The sequence below is a fragment of the Trichosurus vulpecula genome, chromosome 2 (assembly GCF_011100635.1).
Source record: "Trichosurus vulpecula isolate mTriVul1 chromosome 2, mTriVul1.pri, whole genome shotgun sequence".
NCBI lineage: Eukaryota > Metazoa > Chordata > Mammalia > Diprotodontia > Phalangeridae > Trichosurus > Trichosurus vulpecula.
In genome coordinates, this window is record NC_050574.1 from 7,633,980 (window position 1) to 7,652,570 (window position 18,591).

The 18,591-nt window shown below is 43.0% G+C and overlaps 1 protein-coding gene across 2 annotated transcripts; it reads right to left on the reverse strand.

The window, feature by feature from the left end:
* Window positions 1–642: 642 nt before the first annotated feature.
* On the reverse strand, window positions 643–18,180 carry LOC118840379 (zinc finger protein 883-like). Of its 2 annotated transcripts, XM_036747873.1 has the most exons (5): window positions 18,074–18,180; window positions 9,662–9,769; window positions 8,947–9,162; window positions 6,567–6,693; window positions 643–3,695 (listed from the first exon to the last, which is right to left on the reverse strand). In XM_036747873.1, the coding sequence occupies exons 3-5, from the start codon at window positions 8,977–8,979 to the stop codon at window positions 1,684–1,686; spliced, it is 2,172 nt and encodes a 723-aa protein (XP_036603768.1). In that variant the 5' UTR covers window positions 8,980–9,162; window positions 9,662–9,769; window positions 18,074–18,180; the 3' UTR covers window positions 643–1,683. The 2 variants fall into 2 exon arrangements, with proteins under 2 accessions (XP_036603768.1, XP_036603767.1); XM_036747872.1 differs by lacking the exon at window positions 18,074–18,180 and having other exon boundaries at window positions 8,947–9,023; window positions 9,662–9,760.
* Between the last annotated feature and the right edge of the window lie 411 nt (window positions 18,181–18,591).

Sequence of the window (18,591 nt, forward strand, 5' to 3'; positions counted from 1 at the left end):
ACCCCTCTTAATCACAATGTTTTAACTCTTATAAATATGTCCTATTTATACTTTTATTATATATTAATACATTATAAATTAAACATATATTTATGTCCTTTGTGCATACTTGTAGGTTGCTCCCTGAGGGCAGGGGCTGTTGTTTTCCACTTCTTCTATCTCTGCTGTTTAGCATAGTGTCTAGCACATTGTGATTGCTCTGGTGTTCACTCCTGGCTGACAGTTCCCAGGAACCTGTGCCGGAGGTTTTGTTTGTTACCTTAGTTCAATGACCTTGCTGATGGCTCCTTGCATAAGGAAATATCTTATTAACTAGGGCCACCCCCTCCACTGACTGCGTGTTCAGGAGTTGCATTCATATGATATATACGTGATAATCGTTTATCTTTGATCATTTCCCCATTTCAACTTTTAAAGCAACCCACTTAAAAATATTAATATATCTCAAATGAAACAGTATGTTTTACAACATACGCTGCAACTGCTTGAAGAAAAAGGATTGGCTCTGGGCTACTGAGATATGTAAGCAAATTTCCCTTGGATAAGGTCTGGGACTTTGTCTCTGACTCTGTTTCTCTTTGTCTCCCTATTTCTCAGTTATCCATTTATTTTAGCCAGCTGACTTTACTAAGAGACTGATGATCCAAGGAAAAATAGTCATAAAATAGCCAGTAAATCTATACTGATTTAATGGTTGCAATGGTTAACAAATGGTTACAAATATTGTTTAATTAAATCCTCACCTCAACTCTGTGAGAGAGATGCTCTTATTACCCCCATTATAGAGATGGGGAAACTCAGGCAGGATTTGGTGACATGAATTGCCCAGTGAATAGAAAAAGGAAGTGCCAGAGACTGAATTAAAATTTAGGCCTTGTGGTTACAAGAACAGCACTTCATTCACCATGCCACCTAGCCCCTTAAAGAAAGCAACAGAGAAATTAATGTCCAACAGGTTCCAAAACATTTAAGAAGGAATTTTTCTGCCAGCAAACAACAGGAAATGAAGTAAATACCAACTAATGGAGGGATAGCTAAAAAAATGAAGCCTATGAAAGTCATGTCATATTGAGGAGGGCTGAAAAACATTAGGATTTCAGCTCTGTGTGAAAGACTTTCCACATTGATTATATTCAAAAGGTCTCTCCCTAGTGTGGATTCTCTGATCTGAAGCAAGATTGGAAGTACATCTAAAAGTCTTTCCACATTTGATTACATCCATAAGGCTACTTGCCAGTGTGGATTCTCTGATGGATAACAAGACTGTCCCTGTCTGTAAGAGGCTTTCCACAGTGATTACACTCATAAGGTTTCTCTCCAGTGTGGATTCTCTGATGTCCAGCAAGCTGACATCTTTTTCTGAAAGTCACTCCACATTGATTATACTCAAAAGATTTTTTGCCACTGTGGATTCTCTAATGGGCAGCAAGTCCCTGCCTCATTGTGAAAGCCTTGTCACACTGATTACATTCATAAGGCTTCTCTCCAATGTGGATTCTCTGATGTGCAGCAAGATTACACCTGTCTATGAAAGTCTTTCCACAATGATTACATTCAAGTTTTCTCCCTAGTATGTATTCTCTGATGTGAAGCAAGATGGCTGGTTTGTGTGAAAATCTTCTCAACAGTGTGGACTCTGATGTCAAGCAAGACTGCCATATGTAAAAGCCTTTCACATTGATTTCATTCATAAGGCTTCTCTCCAGTGTGGATTCTCTGATGTCTAGCAAGTTGGCTCCCATGCCTGAAAGCCTTTCCACATTGATTACATTCATAAGGCTTCTCTCCAGTGTGGATTCTCTGATGTCCAGCAAGGTGACTACTATGTGTGAAAGCCTTTCCACACTGATTACATTCATAAGGCCTCTCTCCAGTGTGGATTCTCTGATGTCCAACAAGATGGCTCCTCTGCCTGAAAGCCTTTCCACATTGATTACATTCATAAGGCTTCTCAATATTGTGGATTCTCCGATGTGTAGCAAAATTACACCTATTTGTGAAAGTCTTTCCACAATGACTGCATTCAAAACGTTTCTCTCCAGGATGTATTCTCTGATGTGCAGCAAGATGGCTGGTCTGTGTGAAAGCCTTTCCACATTGATTACATTCATAAGGCTTCTCTCCAGTGTGGATTCTCTGGTGTGTAACAAGACTGCCCCTTTCTGTAAAAGCCTTTCCACATTGATTACATTCATAAGACTTCTCTCCAGTGTGGATTCTCTGGTGTGTAACAAGACTGGCCCTTTCTGTAAAAGCCTTTCCACATTGATTACATTCATAAGGCTTCTCTCCAGTGTGGATTCTCTGATGTCTGGCAAGTTGGCTTCTATGTGTGAAAGCCTTTCCACATTGATTACATTCATAAGGCTTCTCCCCAGTGTGGATTCTCTGATGTGCAGCAAGGTGGCTACTATGTGTGAAAGCCTTTCCACACTGATTACATTCATAAGGCTTCTCTCCAGTGTGGACTCTCTGATGTCCAAGAAGATGGCTCCTCTGTGTGAAAGCCTTTCCACACTGATTACATTCATAAGGCTTCTCTCCAGTGTGGATTCTCTGATGTCCAACAAGATTGCCCTTCTGTGTGAAAGCCTTTCCACATCGATTACATTCATAAGGCTTCTCTCCAGTGTGGACTCTCTGGTGTCTAACAAGACTGCCCCTTTCTGCAAAAGCCTTTCCACAATGATCACATTCATAAGGCTTCTCTTCAATGTGGATTCTCTGATGTCCAGCAACCTGGTATCTTGTTCTGAAAGTCCTTCCACATTCATTATATTCATAAGGCTTCACTCCAGTGTGGATTCTCTGATGTGCAGCAAGATTACACCTGTCTATGAAAGCCTTTCCACATTGATTACATTCATTCTCTCCAGTGTGGGTTCTCTGATTTGCAGCAAGCCTGGAACTCTGTGTGAAAGTCTTTTCACACTGATTACATTCAAATGGTTTTTCTCCAGTGTGGATCATCTGATGGCTAATAAAGTGTGATCTGGGGCAGAAAGTTTTTCCACATTTATTACATTTATAAAACTTCTTCCTAGTATGACTCTTTTGAGGACTATCAGGATCTGATTCCCAACCAAAGGCCTTCTCACACTGAGGACATGAATATCTTTTCATCCCAGGGTGAAATCTAGGTTGGCAAGGAAGAGATGACTGATTGGATAAGTTTGCTTCACATTCATTACACTCATCAGGCTCCTTTCTAATGGAAATTTGCTGATGAGCAATGAACTTAGAGTTCTGGCTCAAGGCCTTCCCACCTTTATTACTCACAGAAAGCATTTCTCCAGTATCACTTTTCTGACATCTCATGAGGTCTGAACTCCAGTTCCAGGCCATTTTGCATTGACTACCTGGATACACTGGCACTTCAGGAGGCTTCTCATGGGACTGAAAAAGCTCTACCTCTTCAGTAAAGCATTTACTATATTCACTATCCTGAACACAGTCATTCCCTGAGGTCAGTTTCCTACAGTGATTTTGTATAGAAGGCAGTCTGAATCTCCTTCCATTTTCATCCAATTCACAGTCACTCTTTGCATTTTTATTTAACTTGATATCACAGTCATGGATTCCTCTCAACTTGAAGTCCCAGGGAACATCACTCACAAATCTTTGCCGGTCATGTATTGCCGGAAAAATTCCAAGATTGCTAGTGACCTCATTTACTTCGAAACTGGTTTCTAAATCTGAAGAAAACAATCAAACAAATATACATCAAAAGATACACACTTGTAAGTATATGCAAATGCAATGATTAATTGAGAATTATGTGGCTCATGACCTTCTCATCACCAACCTAAATGCAACAAAACTCTCTGTGCTCTCAAAGCAACCACTGACATTCAATATACTGTATCATTGTAAGAAGAGAGAGCCAAGCTGTGAGGGTGACAAGGGAGATGTACACCGCAGACTACCGGACACATCAGAGACTCATTCACTCCAAGCTAGACATTCACATTCAACAAAAGCAGCAGCCACATTGCAAGATGGCAAGATTGCAAGATGAAAACCCTACAGGGTCTACCGGTCCCTGGGTTTGTTTTCACAGCTGTACTCCCAGGAATTATATACTGTCTAGAGTTACTTTAAGTGGGGTATCTCTTACTATCTCTTCTTGCATGGCTTTGATGTGATATTTAGGAATGGTGATCATTTAGAAGGGTTTAAATTATATCCTGCTAATTTGCTAAAATTATTAACTACTTTAATAATAAACCTTTTGATTGAGTCCCTGGGACTTTCCAAGTATGTCCTCATATCATCTACTAAAAAAAGTGAGTTTTATTGCCTCATTCCCTGCTCAGATTATTTCTATTTCTTCTCTTATTGTTACTGTATTTCCAATACAACACTGAACAGTATAGGTGACAGCGGGCATCCTTGTTTCACACCTAATCTGCCTGGGAAGGCTTCTAGCTTATCCTCACTACAAATAATAGTTGCTGATGTGTTTAGGTAAAAGCTTTTTTTTTCTTTTATCAATTTAAGGAAAAAGCTATTAATACCTATACTTTTAGGATTTTTAATAGAAATAAATATTATATTTGATCAAAAGCTTATTGTTTAGCTATTGATATAACCATGTGATTTGTTTTCTCACTACTGATATAATCAATTATGTGAATAATTTTCTCTAAGTTCAAGCATTCCTCCACTTTCTATTTAAATCCAAATTGGACTCAATGTGCAATCTTTGTAATCTATTGTGCTTATTCCCTACCTACTATTTTATTCAGGATTTTTGCATCTATATTCATTCATAAAATTGGTGCATTATTTTCCTTCTCTTTTTTAGTCTTCCTTGTGGGGGTATCAACACCATATTTGTTTCATAAAGGGAGTTTGTAGTACCTCTTCATTGCCTATTTTTCCAACTCATTGATTTAATGTTGGAAATAGTTGATCTTTCTCACTTGTGGTCTGATTAATATCTTTTTCCAAAATAGGTTTACTTAGATGTTCTAGTTTTTCTTCTGTTAATCCCAAGGGAATAAGGTTCCAGCACAACTGGCCCTCGCTCCCACCTAATTCTAAGAGGATTAATTTGCATGTCATAATTGCTCCGTTTTACCTCTCCCTAATTTTTCTTCTTACCTTGCAAAACACCTTTCACTGTGCAACATACCCTCCTTTTGTGGTAACGCCTATGTTTTTCTTTTTTTTTCTTTCTTTTTTTTTTCTTCAACATACTTTGGAATTCAGTTCAGATACTTTGACATATATTTCATAAATTATCATGAAACCACACTTTGATCAGAATAGATAATAAGAAAACCTTAGACAAACTGTCCACTTGGCCCACACTAGTGTTAGCCAATCACAGGTTTTCAATGGTGCTTAGATCACATGAATTCACAAGCTACTGAAATATATGATTTCCACTTCTTTGAAAAGTTACTTTTGAAATTTTTTTTTTAAATTTATGTAATGGAACAAGCATTTGAGTAAGAAAGTACTGTAAAAAAGATGATTGTATGTGAAACTGCAAATCTACTATGGACAACTTCCTATTTCTTTAAAATTTAGAACAGAATTATGATAGAAATTTCTTTTTATTTTTGTGCTTGTTTTTTTCCCACCCCTCAGAATTGGCTCCCATTACATACAAATAGGTGAGTATGCTGTCTGTGTACATGTATTTGTATGTGTGTACACCATTCCAGACACACTACTTTCAAATTTTTACAACAATTTTTTTACCAAATATTGAATTCTTATTCCAAAATATTGTCTTTATACTTCTCAAAAACATTTGCTGCTGCATGTATACACCATTCCATTGATCTATCTTTCTATTTCTTACCTTGTACCAGAGAGTTTTGATACTTACTGCCTTACAACAAAACGTGAGATCTGGTACTCCTAAACCTACTTCCTTGACATTTTTTTTTCATTATTTTCTTTGATATTCTTGACCTTTTGTTTTCCCAAATGAATTTTCTTATTACTTTTCCTGAGTAAAAAAAAATTGGGTAATTTCATTGGAATAGTATTGAATATGTAAATTAGTACGGATAAAATTCTCATTTTTATTATATTGGTCCCGCCTATCCATGAACAATTAATAGTTCTCCAATTCTTTAAATCTGAATTTATTTTTATATAAAGGTTTCTATAATTTGGTTTAGATAGTTCCTGTTTTTGTTTTGGCAGCTGGATTCCCAGGTATTTTATACTGTCTAGATTTTGAAGGAATTTGTTTTCTTCCTTTAAGGAAATTCTTGGAGAGTCAAGTATTTCCTGTCCTATTGTGCCATCTTGCCAAAATACTCTCCAATTCTTTTTACTAAGACATTTTCAGTGAAGTTGTCAGACACCATCATGGGGGAGGAATATGGCATCAAGGTCAGACACCTGATTGATGGTAAATTATTTAACCTGAAAAGGTGACAAGGCAAGACCAAAGTGGATGGAGAGTTGCTGCATGCAGATGACTGTGGACTCAATGAGGCTTCTGAGCCTGAGCTGCACCAGAATATGGATCCATTCTCTTCCCCTTGTGAAAATTTAGGTCTGACAATTAATATCAAGAAAAGAAAGGCAATGGTCCTTACCCAGGGACAGCAGGTTCTGGATATTCTCCAGCATGACCTCCTTGTACAGTTCTTTTTGAGAATGGTTCAAGAGGTGCCACTCCTCCTCAGTGAAGTCCACAACCACATCCTTGAAGGTCACCAACTCCTAAACCATCAAAAGTCACATGACTCTAGAGTTGAGAGACTCCAGAATTCATGTAGTCCAACTCTCATAAACTTAGAAGAGGAAACTGAAGCCCAGACAAGGGATTTGTCTAAAATGCATAACCTTTATGAGTGTCAGATCCAACACTTGAAATCAGTCATTAAGAACCCAATGGAATATTGAAGAAAGCATTTTACATTTGAAGTGAGAATCGTGATGGAATCATAAAAGCCAGAAAAATGTCTTACTATACAATGCTTTTCCTAATAGAATTAGGGACAAGATATGTGCTCTATTAGTGATGCACAAGAATCTGTGGGGGAGAAAGTGAGGTCATGCGTAATTCCTCCTGTGTCCTAAGTGACATATTAACAATATCCTATGAAATTAAAAAAAAAAAAGGGGGCAGCTAGGTGGCACAGTGAGTAGAGCACCGGCCCTGAAGTCAGGAGGATCTGAGTTCAAATCTGACCTCAGACACTTGACACACTTACTAGCTGTGTGACCTTGGGCAAGTCACTTAAACCCAATTGCCCTGCCTTACTTCCTCCAAAAAAAATAAAAATAAAAAAAGAATATCCTATGAACAGTTCGTGAGAAGTTGCTAAGTACTGTGCATTCTGGGAGAAAAAACCAACTTAACAGTGATCCCTGAGCAGAGAACAAAGAAATTATCAAGTAAATTGCCTAAAAGAACATAATAAACTATGAAGTAGAGAAAAGCATGAAAAGGATTCTAAAGAGAGACTGCTCACAATCTGGCCTCTGTTGAGTGGTATGGGACTGTTTCCAGCCAAGTGAGGAAGAGTTCTCCATTCTTATACTGAGGGGGTGAGATCACCCAGGGTATGATGAGCCATACTCAAACATCTTCTGTCTTTGCTTTATGACTGCTTTTGATTGTTCATGCTCATGGCATACATTCATTCATTTTAATATTTAATTAAAAAGAAATAAGAGTAACTATATAGGGAAAGGAGAATTCCTGTACCTTAGGGGGAGAGCCTGTCTCTAGGTCCTCTGTGGATCTGTGAGACACACATGTCCACCAGGGAGGATGTCACACTCTAGAGTGAATAAATGAACCACAGTTTACTGCCTGTCTGTACCTTGTGCTCCCTTATTCTGACTGTCCCTGGCAAAAACCCTCACAATTCCTACAATTGGATCAAACGAGACAGTATTTATATGGCTCCTGACATATAGCAGACACTATGTATCCAGACCCTCAACCCTTTCCAGCCTTCTTACACCTTGGCCCTCTTCTCCTCTCTGACCCAGAGACACTGGCCTCCTGGCTGATCCTTGACCAAGACACTCCATCTGCTGACCCTGTGCCTTCTCAGTGGCTGTCTCTCAAGCTTGAAATGTCCTCCCCCCTCACCTGGGCTTCCTGGCTTCCTTCACATCTCAGGTAAGATCTCACCTTCGCAAAACAAGCTGTTCCTGGTCCCTATTCTCTCATAGTGCCAATGATCTGCAATCTGTGCCTCATAATGAAATTAATTAGTTGGCTACCTGATTAATATCACTTTGTCTCTGGCCTGTTGTTTCTGTCATTCTCAGGGTAGACACTGGCTCAGTAAAATCCAGTTAACAACTCCCTTTTCTTCTAGGACACCTCTGCCCACCTGCCCTCCACTGCATTTGAAAATGGATGCTCTTCAAGGAAAGTGGCTTTATTTCTCTACCTTTACAGATGGTTTTGCTTCCCCTCAGCATGCCCACACTTGTCCTAGTACACATGTATATGTGGGAGCCAGCACGGAGCAATAGGAAGCAAACCCACTGCCCACTGGCCTCAGACTGTTGAGTCCTGGATTCAGAGCCTGTCCCTGCCACTTATTACAGCTGTCACTGGAATCAGGTCACCATCACTGCCTGGGCCTCAGCTGGGCTGGCCAGGAAGGCCCTTCTAGGACCTCAATTATATGACTAGCTTTGCTAATTTAATATTCCTTCACTAAGGCTTCACTCACATTCACTGTTGGCCAGGCCCTGGGGCCCCAGCAGGAATGGGTTCAAGATCACAGGGTCTTCATCTGAATCCCTGGAAAGGGTACATGGATGGAAGCAGGAAGACTTGAGGTCCAATCAAGCCTCAGGCACTGGTTGGCTGTGTGACCCTGGCCAAGTCACTTCATCTCTGGCTGTCTCAGTTTCCCCTTCTGTAAAAGGGGATGAAGCTTCCTTGGCTCTCTTAGATTCCAGCTTTGCTGATGCTGTTCCAGTCTGTGGATGGACTGCACTCACCTGGGATGAGGGTCTCTGGCTCCCAGGGGCCATTCTCCTTGGTCTCAGGAATACGCTTTGGTCCTCAGCAAGCCAAGCTGGGGAGAGAAGAACCTCAGGGTGGGAGAGACACTGACTTTGCCTTCTCTTCCCAGGGTGGATGTCAGAGTGACAGATGGTAAGTTTTCAGAGCAGTTACAAAGGCCCTGCCCTCCCCTCAGGGGAGAGATTCCACACCTAGAAGAGGGAGGCAGGGAGGGTTTGGCTTGGAAGTGAACTTGATCTGAGCAGAAAGAGGACTTGCCAGCTCCCCGCCTCACCCCCCCCCTCCCCCCCCCCCACATTCCTTCTCTTTGTCCTCGTGCCCCTCCCCCATCCTCCTACAGGAACCCCAGGGGTAGATGGGGCTTGGGATTTCAGATGGCATGAGAACAGTCAGAGCTTCAATGACTTCAGACGCAGAGCTCTGCTTCCACCTGATACTATGAGTGAGATGTGTTGGTCTGGCAACTGTGACCCAATGGCAGAACTGGGGATGGCACCATTGGACCTTTGGGATGTGACAGAGAGCCTGGAAAAGTAGAAGGGACAACTTGCTGAGCAGGACTTGGAGGGAGGCTTGCTCCTGGCAAGCCTGAAGGACACTCAGCAAGAAGTCAGAAGAGGAAGATGAAACCTAATGGAAAAGTCAGCTAGCAGATGAGGGGAGCAGGGAGGAGTCCTTGTTCAGACCTACCTGGCACCTGCATGTGCAGAGCTGGCTCCCAGAAGGCAGACAGATCTCGGCTCCAAGAGAAGAAGGCACAGAGATCTCAGCTCCAAGGATCATGGAGAGATCTCTGTTCTGAGGGAAGAAGGCAGAGAGACTTTAGCTCCAAAGAAAGAGGGCAGAGAGCCTTTAGCCCCAAAGAAAGAGAGCAGAAAGATCTTAGCTCTAAACAAGGTAGAGATCTTAGCTCCAAAGGAAGAAGGCACAGAGACCTTAGATCCAACAAAGGAAGAGAGTCTCAGCTCCTAGGACTTCTGTTCCCAGCAAATGTGCTTTGGCTGGGTCTTCCTAATCCAAAGAGTATTTACCCAGCCCTGCTGTCCATCCTACAGATTGACCCCTCTTCTCCTCTGTCCTCCTCCCAGGCTTCCAAACTTGCCCCAGGGAGAGAATTCCACCTCGATCACCACCCATCAGGCTCCTCATCTCTGAGGTACCCTTCCCCATTGTCCTCTCACTTCCCTCCCTCCCTTAGCCTGCTCTGAGACTCCAACTCTTCTCAGCAGAATATCCTGGTCTTCCAGGTCTGCCCCTGTTACACTCATCTTCTTCCCCACAAGGATATGCCCAGCCTACATCCCTCCTGGCTCTCCCAGCCATTCCCTTACCTTGATTCCCTCCCCCCTCAGGTCCCCCTTTCTTCTCTACAGCCTGGGTCCAGACCTGCCCATGCCCATTGAACTCTCCTCCATACTGGAAACATTTACCCCCTTGGCCGATCTCCATTCCTGACCTTCCATACCCCAATCCTAACACTGAGGGGGCCTTTCCCTCTATCTTGTTTTTCTTTCCCAAGAGATCTTCTCTCACTGGAAGGCAGCTGGATCCTTATGAGGAGCTAAGGCCAGGATATCAGGAGCCCTGGGTCCCAAGTCATATGTTACAGCGCACATTATAAACTTTTTTCTCTTCACCCCTCAAAACATGGGTTCTAATAGGAAGGGGAGAGGTGCAGGAAGCATGTCATATTGGTCCTGGCATACAAGGAGGGCAGGAAATTAGGAAGGAGACCAGAGAATGAATAGAGACCAGAGAGAGACCAGAGACTGTTGATGTGGGATTGCTGTGTGTGTGCTGTGGGGGGTGGAGGGAGTTCAAAACCCCAGCACAGAATCCTTAATGATTATTCTGGTTTTTTTTTGTTTGTTTTTTTTTTACAAAAGTAAAAACAGTCCCCAGTCTCCTGGAACTTATCTGGCAATGTGGAATGGTAAGCAGAGAGGGGCTTTATTAATGAAAATATTACTGGGCTGGGCAGTGAGGCCTTAGGGCATAGAGTGACACTTATCACCCAGGTACAGGAGCAGAGGGGGATATCACCTTGGTTCTCCTTTCCTCAAATGGGGAGCAAAAGGAAAGTTTGCGGATGAAAAATAAAGACAAAAGAAGGCGCATACATACATACATACCTATAAACACAGGTATATATTTACAAGAAGACATATATCTACATATCTGCTTGGCTTCCTGGTAAAACTTACCCCTCACTTGAGAAATAAGAGCTTTTCAAGAGAACTCAGGCATTTTAAGAGCATCTTAACAATGGCATTCTAACTGCGGGAATCACCAGGGTAAATACAAAACCAGGGATAGAGCATCACAACGGAGGAGAAGCCAAAGGCCAGTTTGGGAGCTCAGTGCTGTGTGAAGAGGAAATGTGTGTAACCAACTGGGAGAGGTTACTGGGGCCAGGTGTGATAGCTCTGAAATAGCAAAGAGAAGCATCTGTAATTGCAGATAGATATTATGGGAGCCAATGGAATTCAATGAGTGGAAGTGATGTGGGGAGGACTGAACTGTAGGGCTGTAGAGATCCCACGACTTCCAGGTAGATTTTTTTTTCACCCAATACCTATTAAGTTAGTTAAGTCAATCCAGTAAGTTGCTAGACAGGTCTTTGGAGTGTAAATGGCTCATATGGGCAGTTTTGCTGACTTGGCCCCACAAGAGAGAATTCTTTCTGTAGTCAGTATTCCAATGTGGTTCAGCAAAATAGTGAAATGGAGAGGGACAGATAGTTCTCGAAAGGAAAAAAAAAATGAAAGGCAAAAAATAAACAATAAAACTATAATACTTGGAGATAACAATTGTAACAGCAAGTCAATAAACACAACATTGATGATAATCATGAATATGCCTTATGTAGTTCTCTACTGCAAAGGAGAGATTCTCCATATAGAAGGTAGAAGAAGTGAAACATTTATTCACACACCAGATAACCATATCCCACAACCAGTGAGCCCACTTTATCATAACATCAAGGAACTTAAAACACAATTATCACAGTATGGAGCCTGGCCATCCCAAAATCTCTCTGGCCCCTAATGGGGCCTTTGCCAAAAACTCACAGTTACGGCTATCACAGGTCGACTTTCTTTCCCTCAGTTCTGTCACTAACAGCCATTAGCAGCCATAATGGCTCTCTCTGCATTTCTTGTGACACAACTTCCTTCTCTCAGGGAGTTCCTCCCACCACATGTGACTTTGGCTTCCTGTGATGTAAGCAATTCACATGGCCTATTAATGGGTGGGAAAGATCTTCAAATCTAAATTGCTATTACAACAATATACCACTTTAAGACTTAGACAAATTAAAAGGATAAACAAAAAGATTTAGCACCTAATGTGCTATTGGGAAAGGGAGCCAAGGGTAAAGAGTCAGGGATGGCTTCTAGGTTGCTAACGTGGAAGAAATAAACTGAATTTGGGGGAAATAGCTTCTCTCCAGAAGCAGTTACCTTAGTGAAATCTAAAGAAACTGAGATTCCTTATATGGTTATGAAAACAGAGACAGACCCTCAGTTGTACTTTTTTTCACAGCATAAGCCCACTGATTCCATCTTGGAGGAGGCCTCCAATAACTGGGCAGAACCCACCAAGATATTCTGAGGGAATGAACTAGAGACCTACCTCCCCTAGCCCAACAGACATTCTGGGCAAGGGAAAACATCCCCACCGAAACAATCTTTGCAACTCCTGAGCCCAAGGTTAACATTCTCCTCAAAGGCAAATCACCTGATGTCCTGTCTCTATTACCCAGCCTCCCCAATGAGGAAAGTGGCTACTCAGCCTCCGCAGATGGACTGCAGCTGGGCCAAACTCTATTCATGTCTCTATTTCCCCTTGTTTTCTTGAGGTGCTACCCACAGGGAACTGCCAGGGAGCTGATGCTACTTCATATTCTGGGAGGAATTCAAGCTAAATGGAACAGGGGAGAGAGGCCTGAGCCGGGATTCAAGAAGGACTGAGTTCCCATTTGACCTCAGGCACTTCCCAGTTGTGTGACTCTGGGCAAGTCATTTGACCTGTTTGTCTCACTTTCCTCAATTATAAAGTGGGGAGAAGAATGGCACCTTCCCCCAAAAGGTGCTCTAAGGATTCAATTCCTTAACCAATAGGTTAAGTTCTTGGCAGTGCCAGGCACATGGCTGCAATATAAAGGCCAACTAAAAAATGAGACTGGAGCAAGAGAAAGCTAGTGACTCTATGAGAAATCAAGATATTATAAAACAGAATCAAAGGAATGAAAAAGTGGAAGACAATGTGAAATATCTCATTGCAAAAACCACTGACCTAGAAAATAGATCCAGGAGAGATAATTTAAAAATTACTGGACTACCTGAAAGGCATGATCAAAAAAAGAGCTTAGATATCATCTTTCAAGAAATTATCAAGGAGAACTGCCCTGATAGTCTAGAGCCAGAGGGTAAAATAGAAATTGAAAGAATGCACAGATCGCTTCCTCAAATAGATCCCAAAAAGAAAGCTCCTAGGAACATTGTCGTCAAATTCCAGAGCTCCCAGGTCAAGGAGAAAATACTGCAAGCAGCCAGAAAGAAACAATTTGAGTATTGTGGAAAAACAATCAGGATAACACAGGATCTGGCAGCTTCCACGTTAAGGGACCGAAGGGCTTAGAATACCATATTCCAGAGGTCAATGGAGTTAGGATTAAAACCAAGAATCACCTACCCAGCAAAACTGAGTATCATGCTCCAAGGCAAAATATGGACTTTCAATAAAATAGAGGACTTTCAAGCTTTCTCAGTGAAAAGACCAGAGGTGAATAGAAAATTTGACTTTCAAACACAAGAATCAAGAGAAGCATGAAAGGGTAAACAAGAAAGAGAAATCATAAGGGACTTACTAAAGTTGAACTGTTTTGGTTACATTCCTACATGAAAAGATGATGTGTATGATTCATGAGACCTCAATATCATAGTAGCTGAAAGGAATATATATATATACATACATATATATATATATATATATATATACACACATGTGTATACAAATACATACATATGTGTGTCTATGTATGTATATACGGAGGTGTGTGTATATATATATATATATACATGGGGGTATGTATGTATGTGCACATATATATATACACACACATACACACACACACAGAGGACACAGGGTGAGTTGAATATGAAGGGATGATATCTAAAAAAATAAAATCAAACGAAGGGATAAGAGAGGAATATATTGAGAGAGGGAGAAAGGGAGAGATAGAATGGGGCAAATTATCTAGCATAAAAGTGGCAAGAAAAAGCGGTTCTCTAGGAAGAGAAGAGGGGGCAGGTGAGGGGGGATGAGTAAATCTTCCTCTCATCAGATTTGACCTGAGGAGGGAATACCATACACACTCAATTGGATATCTTACCCCACCGGAAAGGAGGAGGAAGAAGATAAAAAAAGGGGAGATGTTAGAAGGGAAGGCAGACAGGGGAAAGAGGTAATCAAAAACACTTTCGAAAAGGGACAGGGTCGAGGGAGAAAATTCAATAAAGGGGGATAGGTTAGGAAGGAGCAAAACATAGTTAATCTTTCCCAACATGAGTATTGTGGAAGGGTTTTACATAATGATACGAATGTGGCCTATGTTGAATTGCTTGCCTTCTTAGGGAGGGTGGGCGGGGAGGGAAGAGGAGAGAGAATTTGGAATTCCAAGTTTTAAAAACAGACGTTCAAAAACAACAACAACAAAAAATGTTTTTGTATGCAACTAGGAAATAAGATTCACAGGCAATGTGGCATAGAAATTTATCTTGCCTACAAGAGAAGAAGGGAAAGGGGGATGGGAGGGGAGTGGGGTGACAGATGGGAGGGCTGACTGGGGAACAGGACAACCAGAATATACGCCATCTTGGAGTGGGCAGGAGGGTAGAAATGGGGAGAAAATTTGTAATTCAAACTCTTGTGAAAATCAATGCTGAAAAGTAAATATATTAAATAAATTAAATTTAAAAAAAAAAAAGAGGGCAGAGATACTTTAGCCCCAAAGGAAGAGGGCAGAGAGATCTTAGCTCTAAAGAAGGTAGACAGATCTTAGTTCCAAAGGAAGAAGGCAGAGAGACCTTAGCTCCAATGGAAAAAGGCAGAGAGACTTTAGATCCAACAAAGGAAGACAGATCTTAGCTCCTAGGACTTCTGTTCCCAACTAATCTGCTCTGGCTGGGTCTTCCCAATTCCAAGAGTCCTGCCCAGCACTGCTGTCCATCCTACAAATTGACCCCTCTTCTCCTCTGTCCTTCCAGGCTTCCAAACTTCCCCCAGGGAGAGAATTCCACCACTATCACCACCCACCAGGCTACTCTTCTCTGAGGTACCCTTCCCCATTGTCCTCTCACCTCCCTTAGCCTCCTCTGAGACTCCAACTCTTCTCAGCAGAATATCCTGGTCTTCCAGGTCTGCCCCTGTTACACTCATCTTCTTCCCCACAAGGATATGCCCAGCCTACATCCCTCCTGGCTCTCCCAGCCATTCCCTTACCTTGATTCCCTCCCCCGCTCAGGTCCCTCTTTCTTCTCTGCAGCCTGGGTCCAGACCTGCCCACCCCCACTGAACTCTCCTACATACTGGAAACATTTACCCCCTTGGTCGATCTCCATTCCTGACCTTCCATGCCTCAATCCTAACACTGAGGTGGTCTTTGCCTCTATCTTGTTTTTATAACCCAAGAGATATTCTCTCACTGGAAGAGAGCTTGCATCCTAATGAGGAGCTGAGGCCAGGATATCAGGAGCCCTGGGTCCCAAGTCATATGTTGCAAGTCACATTATCAACTTCTATCTACTGATATAACCTTCATATCTGCCTCTAAGTCTAGGGGTTTGGCTCTTATCTGATTGATAACGCAACTGAAATCTATCCTCTGGGAGACCTGACTGTTTTTCTCTTCACCCCTCAAAACACAGGTTCCAATGGGAAGGGGAGTGGTGCGGGAAGTGTGTCATGTTGGTCCTGGCATACAAGCATGGCAGGAAATTAAGAAGGAGACCAGAGAACAGCCAGAGACCAGAGACCATTAATGTGGGATTGCTGGGGGGGGAGGGGGGAAGGGAGTTCAAAATCCCAGCACAGAATCCTTAATGATCATTCTGGTTTTGTTTTTTTTTTTTACAAAAGTAAAAACAGTCCCCAGTCTCCTGGACCTTATCTGGCAATGGGGAATGGTGGGCAGAGAGGGGCTTTATGGCTGAAAATGTTACTGGGCTGCGCAGTGAGGCCTTAGGGAACAGAGTGACACTCATCCCCCAAGTACAGGAGCAGAGGGGAATATCACCTTGGTTCTCCTTTCCTCAACTGGAGAGGAAAAGGAAAGTTTGGGGATGAAAAATAAAGACAAAAGAAAGGGTATACATACATACATACCTACACACATATTTGTATATTCACATGTAGACACATATATCTATATGTCTGCTTGGCTTACTGGTAAAACTTACTCCTCATTTGTGAAATAAGAGCTTTTCTAGAGCTTGTCAAGGGAACTCAGGGATTTTAAGAGCATCCTAATAATGGCATTCTAACTATGGGAATCACCAGGGTAAATACAAAGCCAGGTATGAAGCATCACAAAGGAGAAGCCAAAAGGCCAGTTTGGTAGCTCATTGCTGTGTGAAGAGGAACTGTGTGTAACCAACTAGGAGACATAGCTGGGGCCAGGTTCTGAGAGCTCTGCAACAGCAAACAGATACAAATGCAACTGAACATAGATATTATGGGAGCCACTGGAATTTACTGAGTGGAAGTGATGTGGGGAGGGCTGAACTGTAGGGCTGTAGAAATCCCATGACTTCCAGGTAGATTCCCCCCCCCCCCCATGCCTATTTAGTTAAATCAATCCAGTTAAATTGCTAGACAGGGCTTTTGAATGGCAATGGCTCATACGGGCAGTTTTACTGACTTGGCCCCATAAGAGAGAATTCTTTTTGTAGTCAGCATTCCAACGTGGCTCAGCAAAATAGTGAAATGGAGAGGGACTGATAGTTCTTGAAAGGAAAAAAAATGAAAGGCAAAAATAGACAGTAAAACTATAATGCTTGGAGGTAACAACTGTAACAGCAAGGCAATAAACACAACATCGATGATACTCGTGAACATGCCTTAGCTAGTTCTCTATCACAAAGGATGAGAGACTCTCCACATAGAAGGTAGAAGAAATAAACATTTATTCAGACTCCAGATAACCATACCCCACAACCACTGAGCCCACTTTGACATAACATCAAGAAACTTAAAACACACTATCACAGCATGGAGCCTGGCCATCCCAAAACCTCTCTGGCCCCTGCTGGGGCCTTCCCCAAAACTCACAGTACAGCTATCACAGATTGACTTTCCCTCAGTTCTGTCACTAACAGCCGTTAACAGCCACAATGGGCTCTCTCTGCATTTCTTGTGACACAACTTCTTCTCCTCTCAGAAAGTTCCTCCCACCACATGTGACTTGGGCTCCCTGTGATGTGAGTAGTTCACACGGCCTGTTGATGGGTGGGAAAGATCTTCAAATCTAAATTGCTATTACAACAACATACCGCTTTCAGACTTAGACAAATTAAAGGGTCTAGAGTTTCTCCCCTCCCCCCCCCAAGGCCTACAAGGACATTAGGCTGAGCCCACCACGAGCTCGGGCATAGTTCCCCTTCCTGATGGGGCGCCTTGTCTGGGGACACAGGCCCCTCTCTCTGCCTTCTCCAGGACGCTGCTTGGCGTAGGTGGACTCAGGGAGCTCCCCGGGCTTACAAGCCGACAGGCCGGCCGGGATCCCTCCACGCCCGCACCAAGTCTCTCACACAACCACAACACCTCGGTCTGCCGGACCTTACACGGAAGCGCCTTGTGTCCTCTGGCGACACTGCCCGGCCCAGACCCTCCGGAGGACCCAGACAAATGGCCTGCGGCTGAGCTTTGATCTCCGGAACCATTTGAAGGCGCCAAGGTTTTGTAGCCGGGAGAGAGACGGACACAAGTTCCCTCCGACCCGCTTTAACGTCCCTTCCCCAGGACCCAGAGCTGAGGGAACAAAGTAGGGAGCCCCTGGTTAAATTTAATGAAGAAAAGGGGAACAAGGCATACCTCACTTACCTGATGATCCCCTTCTCTCAGGCCCACGAGCCTCGGCTCCTGAAGCAGGATCCCACACAGTCTGACGTCTCTCTTGCTCCTCTCTCTAGCCCTTCTTTCTGTGAGGTAAGGCGTGGAACGGTACCAGGAAGTTACCGGGCTTCTACAGGATGTCCCGCCCCCTAAACAGCCGGCACCGCCCGCCCATTGGTCCCCTAAACATCCGCTTCCAGGACGTTTGTCTCGGAGGCACTCCTGGACTCCATTTCCCAGCAGTCCTTGAGACTACCGGATTCGCCGGCTCAATGGTCTCCTAGACCTGTTTCCCAGAATCCCTCGTTTCCTACTCCTTCCCTTGCAAGCGGTGGAACCTATCTTCCTCCAGCCCGAGCTCCTGATTCCTCCGTTCTGTCTAAGCTATTCCCTTTACCGAAGAAGCAGATTTCAGTGGCGGAACATTCGGGCTCTTGTTCCTTTTTCAGTCACTGATCTCAGCCCACGTGGACACAGTGAGAGGTCTCTAGCTTTCTCGGAGACAA